Source organism: Rhamphochromis longiceps, linkage group LG15, assembly GCF_057381845.1.
Source record: "Rhamphochromis longiceps isolate RC_006_pf linkage group LG15, R_longiceps_female_GT1.1, whole genome shotgun sequence".
NCBI classification, from domain to species: Eukaryota; Metazoa; Chordata; class Actinopteri; order Cichliformes; family Cichlidae; genus Rhamphochromis; species Rhamphochromis longiceps.
In genome coordinates this window covers 28491867-28500449 of record NC_140571.1, presented here as the reverse complement: position 1 = coordinate 28500449, position 8583 = coordinate 28491867, and the positions used below count along the sequence as shown (strand labels likewise).

Sequence of the window (8583 nt, the reverse complement as noted above, 5' to 3'; positions counted from 1 at the left end):
CAAACTTCTGGGGATGGGCATTTGGTCCCCATAAGATATCTAAACATGGTATACACGCATCCACACACACACAAGCTTTTAGATTGATTCACATTTCAAACATCATCAGTTAAAAGTTCAGTTTTATCGATGTCACGTGATTTGAAATCAGAAATCAGTTTTCAGGGATCAGCTGGGACTTTATTGATGTTCACATTAATAACATCAACACTTCAGCATTCAAAGAAATGCAGTAAAGCAAACAAACAAAGTTCAGCAGAGAAAGAATCAAAGCAAAGAGATCTCTCCCAAAGATTTGACTGAAAACTGCTGAAACAGGAAAATCTGAGTTTCTGAAAATCATTTCAAAACTGTGAATCAGAGAAGAGTACGAACCTGAAACAATCAATTAACCCAAGTATTGGTTTAAAATCCTCAGCTGCAGGTATACCAAATTTAAAACAACAATATGGAAGCAGAACTTGATTTATTTCAGTCTCTGTGATGCTAGATGTGTTTTACTGGAGTGAGCATAAACATACTAAACATCCTTAAACATCAAGTGAATGAAAAGCTTCAGAGAACTCATGATCAGCAGAATAATCAATACATCAAATACTAATTACTGATTAGGGAGGTGACGGTTTCAGCTTCAGCTTCAGGAACATCTGTGGGAGGAAACAGATTCAAACATTAATGACATAAACATGAAAAAAATACAGAAATAAATCTGTGCTGTTAAGGCCACAGATGAGGATTTATACACACTCATGAGTAAAACAGCATTAATGTCATGTGTTTTAATGCTGTGTATATATATTTAATAGATCAGATGTTCTAAAATAATAAACACAATGTAAAAGACAGAAACAAAAACACAGCAGGAATGATTCATAACACATTAGTGTGAAGAACTTCTCATCAGCAGAAACTATTCAACTCAAACTGATGGAAAGTTTGAAAATTGCTAAAGTGTTGTGGTTTAACTTTACAATAGCTGTGGTAATGAATTTAAAACGGATTAGGTTCTTAGGTCTGTAGTGCTATTAAACATTATTTATGATCTTATTATCTTGTTCTTTCTGTTTGTAAATGTTCAATTAAAATGCATAAACATTATTTAGACATTATTTATTAGGGTTCCATTAAACCTGATAGACCGTATTGTTTACAGAGCTCTGACTATGTCACTGACTCTTCTCACCTGCGATGTGCACTTCCTGTTCCTGTTCCTCACTCATCCAGGCCCTTTTTAGACGATCCATCCCTAGTCTTTGCCCTCAGCTTGTTCACCTGCGACTCGGCAATGTCGGCCCGCTCCTCTGCCTCCTCCAGCTCGTGCTGCAGCTTGCGTAGTTTTGCCATGTTGAGGTTGGCCGCCTCCTCTGCCTCCTCACCCGCTCTCTTGTAGGACTTGGTCTTCAGCTGCAGCTTGTCCACCAGGTCCTGGAGGCGGGCCATGTTCTTGCGGTCCTCCTCGGTCTGGTAGGTGAGCTCTTTGATGCGGCGCTCGTACTTGCGAACTCCCTTGATGGACTCGGCTCCCCTCTTCTGCTCTGCCTCCAGCTCATTCTCCAGCTCTTTGATGCGAACCTCCAGTTTCTGGAGCTGCTTCTTGCCGCCCTTCATGGCGATCTGCTCAGCCTCATCCAGACGGTGCTGCAGGTCTTTGATGGTCTGCTCCATGTTCTTCTTCATGCGCTCCAGATGGGCACTGGTGTCCTGCTCCTTCTTTAGCTCCTCAGCCATCATGGCTGCATCTGTGATCGCCTTCTTTGCCTTCTCCTCAGCATTGCGGTTCTCCTGTATGGCTTCCTCCACTTCACACTGCAGGTGTAGGAGGTCTGCTTCATGCTTCTTCTTCTGGTTGATCAGGCTGGTGTTTTGGGAGTGTAGGAGTTGCATTCGCTCCGTTGCCTCGGTCAGCTCCTGTTCGGCCAGTTTCCGACTTCTCTCGGTCTGCTCGAGTGCGGCTCTCACTTCCTCCAGTTCAGCCTGGATGAGGTTGTTTCGGCGTTCAAGCAGAGCAATGTTTTCTTTTAGGTCATCGTTGCCGTGCTGGGTATCATCTAGTTGCAGCTGAGTGTCTTTCAGGAACGCCTGGAGGGTCTTCACCTGTTTCTGGGCTTCAGCTGCCTGCCTGTTAGCTTGGCTCAGCTGAATCTCCATCTCATTGAGGTCGCCCTCCATCTTCTTCTTGACTCTCATGGCTTCATTTCGGCTCCTGGTTTCGGACTCCAGAGAGGACTGGAGTGATTCCACCATACGCTGGTAGTTCCTCTTGGCCTGGTCCATTTCCTCGTCCTTCTCGACCAGCTTGCGCTCCATGTCAGCCTTCACTTGGTTAAACTCCAGTTGTGCTCTGAGGATCTTGCTCTCTTCGTGCTCCAGGGAACCTTCAGCTTCCTCCAGCGCCGACTGTAGCTCAACCTTTTCTTGTTCAAGTTGCTTCCTGATCTTCTCTAGTTCATGGGCACTGCGGCCACCTTCTCCCAGCTGGTCAGTGAGGTCTGAGATTTCTTCTTGGAGATTTTTATTCTCTCTCTTCATTGTCTCAAATTGATCCAGGCATTCTTCATAGGCATTCCTGAGTTTGAAGAGCTCAGTGCTCAGAGATCGAGCCTCCTTCTGAGATGCCTCTAACTCACACTGCGACTCCTCATATTTTTGCTTCCACTCTGCCAAGACTTTGTCAAAGGTTCTTTGTTTTTTGTCCAGTGCTGCGGATGCCGCATTAGATCTCTCAAGGTCCAGCATGAGGTCTTCAATCTCATTTTGGAGGCGGTGTTTGGTTTTCTCAAGGGAGGAACACTTTGCGTTCACAGCCTCAATGGCCTCCTCTGCCTCTTGCAGTCTCTGAACAAGCTTCTTTTTTGCTTCTTCCAGCTCCTCAGTTCTCTGGATGCCGTCCGTTTCATATTTGGTCCTCCATGTAGAGATTTCAGTGTTGGATTTAGACAGAGCTCTCTGCAGTTCAGCCTTGGCTTCCTGCTCTTCCTCAAATTGTTCTCGGAGCAGATCACAGTCATGACGAGCAGACTGAACAGCATGGGCGAGAGCGTTCTTTGCCTTTAGTTCTTCCTCCAGCTGTCTGCGCAGATCTTCCATCTGCTGGTTGTACGAGTTCTTCCCTCGAGTAAGCTGTGATATCAGACAATCCTTCTCCTCCAGCTGCCGGCCAAGCTCACCATTTTCAGTGAGGAGCTTGGCCCTCTGGGTTGTCAGGTCATTGATGGTCCTTTGAGCCTCCTCACATTTGCTCTTGTACTCATTCATGTTGTCTTCCATCGTTCGGCACATTTTCTCAAAGTTTGCCTTTGTCTTTACTACATTTTCCATGTTTGAGCACAAATCATCGAGCTCTAGCTTCAGCTCACTCTTTTCCTTCTCCAGTTTTTGCTTCACACGCTGAAGGTTATCAATCTGTTCTCCCAGTTCAGCGACGGTGTCAGCATGTTTCTTCCTCAGGGTGGCAGCGGTGGCCTCATGTTGGAGGGTTGATTCCTCCAGCTCTCTACGCAGCTTCTGAAACTCCGCTTCTCTCTTTTTATTCAGCTCCACCTGAGCTGATGTGGCTCCTCCAGCTTCCTCTAGACGTTCACTGATGTCCTCAAGCTCACGGGAAAGATCAGAACGCTGTTTCTCCACCTTGGCCCGGGCTGCTCGCTCAGCATCCAGCTCTTCCTCCACCTCCTCAATTCTTGCCTGGCTTTCTTTGAGCTTCTTCTGGAGCTGAACTGATGCAATCTGCTCATCTTCTAGTCTTGAAGTTATTTGGGTGACCTCAAAGTCTTTCTTCTTGAGTTTTTCCTCCAGCTGCTGCTTGTCATTCTCCAAGTCCATCAAGTTCTCCTGGATCAGTTTCAGGTCTCCCTCGAGCTTCCTCTTTGAGCGCTCCAGGTCCATCCTGACTTTCTTCTCTTGCTCCAGCGATCCCTCCAGATCATCCACTTGTTGCTCCAGCTTAGCTTTAGCTTTGGTCAAAGTGTTAGCTTTGTCTTCTTCACTCTGCAGGTCATCCAGAGTTTGCTGGTGAGCCTCCTGCAGCGCCCTCTTCTCTTTGGTTAGCTTTGTGATGTTCTCATCCTGTGAAGCCATCTCCTCCATCAGGTTTTTCACCTTATTCTCTGTAGCATGTTTCTCTTTTTCCACCTTAGCTAACGTTAGCTCCAGGTCATCGATGTCCTTCTTCAGCTCTGAACATTCATCTTCAAGCTTGCGTTTCTTTGCTGTCAGATCAGCGTTCAGCTCCTCTTCATCCTCCAGTCTTTCTGTCATTTCTTTTAGCTTTGCCTCCAGTTGAATCTTACTCTTGATCAGCTGTTCACAGCGTTCCTCAGCATCTGTTAGGGTGTCCTGTTCAGACTGAATCTGCAGGGTCAGATCATTCTTCTCTTGGAGGAGAGTCACTATTTTCTCCTCCAGTTCTTTTCGTCTTGCCTCTGATTTCACCAGAGTTTCCTTTAGCTTGTTGAATTCATCCTTCATGTTGGCCATTTCCTTCTCAGACTCTGCACTCTTCAGCAGGGGTTTGATCTTGAAGAAGAGCTTCATCCAGGGCCAGTTTTTCACCCCAAGGAAAGACCGAAGGTTCCACTGAATGACCATTAGGGCATCTCTACGTTCCACAAGCTTAATAAACTCCTTCCTCATGAGGAGCCCTCGGGCATTGGCCTGGATCCTGGTGATGATTCGAGAGAGTTGCTCATCTCGCATCTCCTCCAGTGTACCCAGCAGGCCGGCTTTAAAGAAGACTTTTGTGTGACCAAACTTATACTGAGTGTGGTCAATGTCCAGCGATCCTAACAGCTTTTCAGTACTTTTCTTGCAGTCTATGAACTGACCCTCTGGGATGGCGGATGCATTCAAGATCCTGTACCTCTGTTTGAAGTCTCCATAGAGCACCCTGTTTGGGAAACCTTTCCTACAAATCCGGATGCCTTCCAGGACCCCATTACAGCGCAGCTGGTGCATCACGAGGCAGTTGTCCATGACTCCTGGAATTTTCCTCTCATTAGGAATCAGACAGCGGACAAAGTGTGGATGAGTGGTCTTCAGGTTTGTCATCAGCTTGTTCAGGTTTTCTCTGTGAAGTGCAGACACCGTCTGAAAGGAGGAGCCTTTCTTCTTGGCTCCTTTTCCACTTCCCTTGTCTCCTCCATCAGCTCCTGCATAGTTTGAAAACAGAAGACTGAGAAGCTTCAGAGAGGATTTCTGATATAGACCAACCACTGTCTCATTTAGGGGGTCTTTGTTTTTGACCAGCCAGCCAGCAATATTGTAGTCCACTGTCCCGGCATAGTGAACAAGGGCGAAATGGGCCTCTGCTTTCCCCTTTGCTGGCCGTGGCTTCTCAAACATCTTGTTCTTGCCCAGATGGTTGTCATAGAGCTTGGCCTTGAAGGTCTGGTCGCTAGCTTTGGGAAACATGCATTCTTCCTCCAGAATGGACAGGATCCCCAGAGGTTTCTCAATCAAGTCTATGCAGGCCTGGAGGTCCATGCCAAAGTCAATGAACTCCCATTCGATTCCTTCTTTTTTGTACTCTTCTTGCTCCAAGATGAACATGTGATGGTTGAAAAACTGTTGCAGTTTCTCGTTGGTAAAGTTGATGCACAGCTGCTCAAAGGTGTTGAAATCAAAGATCTCAAACCCGGCGATGTCCAGCACTCCTATGAAGTACTGACGATGCTGTTTGGTGTCCAGTGATTGGTTTATTCTCACCACCATCCAATTGAACATCTTCTCATACACTGACTTAGCCAGAGCACCAATGGCATAGTAAACCTGGTCCACACTCTGCCCTTTGGTGACATATTCATTTCCTACCTTAACTCGGGGGTGGCAAAGCCCTTTGATGAGATCAGCAGAGTTGAGCCCCATCAGGTAAGCTGATTTATCAGCAGCCTCAGTTCCATCAGGTTCAGCCTGCTCCTCACGCTGCTTCTGTTTGAACTTCATGTTGCCGTAGTGCATAATGGCACCAGTTAGTTTGTAGACACTCATTTTCTCCTCTGGAGTGAAGCCAAGAACATCAAAGGCACCATCGGTGGCTATCAGTTCCTCCGAGTCGTTGATGGAAGCAACTGTTACCTCTCCTTGGGAGATGTAGGAGTAGTCATATGGGTTGTTGGTGATCAACAGCATGTCCAACAACTCTGGCTTCTGATTGGACAGGATCTGGTAAAATATGTGGTAATTCCTTTCGGCCTTTAGCTGAAAGGTAACTCGTGACTTCTCCAGCAGATACGTCTCTATGTCAGCAGATGACAGCTTACCACTCGTGCCAAAGTGGATTCGGATAAATTTTCCAAAACGCGACGAGTTGTCGTTTCTCAACGTTTTGGCATTGCCAAAGGCCTCCAGTGCCGGGTTTGCCTGGATGATTTGATCCTCCAGAGTCCCCTTGCTGCTGTCTTTTTTGCTTGCACCACCAACTGCAGCGATGCTGGCAAAGTACTGAATGACTCTCTTGGTGTTCACAGTCTTTCCTGCTCCAGATTCTCCAGTGATTAGGACAGACTGGTTCTCCCGGTCTGTCAGCATGTACTGGTACGCATTATCAGAAATGGAAAAGATGTGAGGAGGGGCCTCGCTCCTCTTCTTCCCCCTGTAGGCAGCCACCACTTCAGCATCGTAAACAGGAAGCCACTTGTAGGGGTTGACAGTGACGCAGAAGAGCCCGGAGTAGGTATAGATCATCCAGGCTGCGTAACGCTCTTTGAGGTTAAACAGCACGGCGGGCTCGTGGAGGAATGTAAACATTGCCATGTCTTCGATTTTATCGAACTTGGGTGGGTTCTGGGGGTGAGTGTCAGATTCCTTCACTGTCACCGTTGTTTCATCTTCCTTCTGGACCGTTACCATCCCTCCGTCCTTGCTCAGGATTTTTCCTTTGACATATTCTTCTTTAGTGTCGACTACAAAACATTCAGTCTTGATGTCAAAGGGTCTGGTCTGAGCCTCCAGACGCTCCTTCTCAGACTTCCTCAGGTAAGGAGCAGCCTTCCCAAACTCGGCCATCAGAGAGTCGCCCATGCTTTACGGTGGAGAACGTTGGCAGTCAGAGGAGAGAACAAACTAAGTGAGAGAGTTTTCCTGCTGAAGCTGATGGAGAACTGCAGTCTCCTCACAGCAGGTGATATTTATAAAGACTCCCTGTGGACCAAATTAGGAGATGACAGCTGAACTAAATCTGTCTAATCAAGTGAATGCACCATGAGGGCAGATACAGGACCTTTGGCTGTTAGAATCCATTTTAGGAAAAGTGAAGTTGTACCGCTTATCTGCTGCTGATAGTCCCGACATGTCTGCATTTAGACTGCATCCTCCCTGGAGCTCATCCTGCATATCCTCTACCCTTTAACATCCACCGTCACAATCACTTAACAAACATTTAATTATATCCTTAGCTATCCTTTAAACGTCTGTTAATATATTAACACAACATTGATATTACATTAATATATCATGTATAATAACATGATGATAGCAAATATGAAAACAGTAAGTTAGTGTGCATGTCTTGTTTTTGTGTGCTTCACTGCTAGTGCAGACTCTCTCCACATGTGTACAGATTTTCCTGTTTTAATGTTAATTAATTCGTTAAAAACTACAGAACACAAATTATGGATTAGTTCACTTGATGATAAATTTTCTCAGTTTAAATGAACAGAAAACTTAGATCATTGTCTTCGGCCCTAGTGACCATTACGACCTTGGCCCCTTAGAAAACTATCAAAAAATCTTTTGCGAGAAATTTAGGTGTGATTTTTGATAGTAAATGGTAAATGGCCTGTATTTGTATAGCGCTTTACTAGTCCCTAAGGACCCCAAAGTGCTTTACACAACCAGTCATCCACCCATTCACACACACATTCACACACTGTAATTTAACATTCATAACACACTAGTAATTTAACATTCGATAAACAGATAAATAATGTGATCAAGACTAGCTTCTTTCACCTCCACCTACTTGCAAAGGTGAAGACAATTTTCTGTTTCAGAGACATTGAGAAAGCAATCCATGCCTTTATTTCATCTCACCTCGACTTCTGCAACAGCCTCTACTCTGGCGTCACTTCGTCATCCATTGGCCGACTACAGCTGGTTCAAAATGCTGCGGCAAGGCTCCTGACTGTCACGCGCAAGCAAGAGCACATATCCCCTATATCTGCCTTGCTACACTGGCTGCCAGTTAGTTTTCGAATTAATTTTAAGATCTTGACACTTGTTTTTAAAACATTGCATGGATTAGCTCCTATATATCTTTCTGATCTTCTAAATTTGTATACTCTGGTGAGAGCTTAGAGGTCTGGGGACCAGATGCTTCTAGTTGTCCCTAGGTCTAGATTAAAATACAGAGCAGATCGGGCTTTTACTGTGACTGCTCCAAAACTGTGGAATAAACTGCCTTTACATATCAGGGCCTTTCCAACACTGGATCCTTTTAAAACTCGTCTAAAGACCCATTTTTACTCCTTGGCTTTTAAGTCGGTATGAGTCTGCCATTATTTTATTCTTATTATTTTCTTATCCTTGATTTTACTTTCCTTTTAAGTTTTACCCAATCATTCTATTGTACAGTAATTTGGTCAACAG

At 45.4% G+C, this 8583-nt stretch overlaps 1 protein-coding gene across 1 annotated transcript; it reads right to left on the bottom strand.

The window, feature by feature from the left end:
* Window positions 1–451: 451 nt before the first annotated feature.
* On the bottom strand, window positions 452–7104 carry myh6 (myosin, heavy chain 6, cardiac muscle, alpha). Its single transcript, XM_085381390.1, has 2 exons — window positions 1184–7104; window positions 452–647 (listed from the first exon to the last, which is right to left on the bottom strand). The coding sequence occupies exon 1, from the start codon at window positions 7015–7017 to the stop codon at window positions 1213–1215; it is 5805 nt and encodes a 1934-aa protein (XP_085237516.1). The 5' UTR covers window positions 7018–7104; the 3' UTR covers window positions 452–647; window positions 1184–1212.
* Between the last annotated feature and the right edge of the window lie 1479 nt (window positions 7105–8583).

Excerpts from the sequence above, each read along its gene's own strand:
- myh6 (XM_085381390.1), bottom strand. The coding sequence starts at position 7,017 with ATGGGCGACTCTCTGATGGCCGAGTTTGGGAAGGCTGCTCCTTACCTG.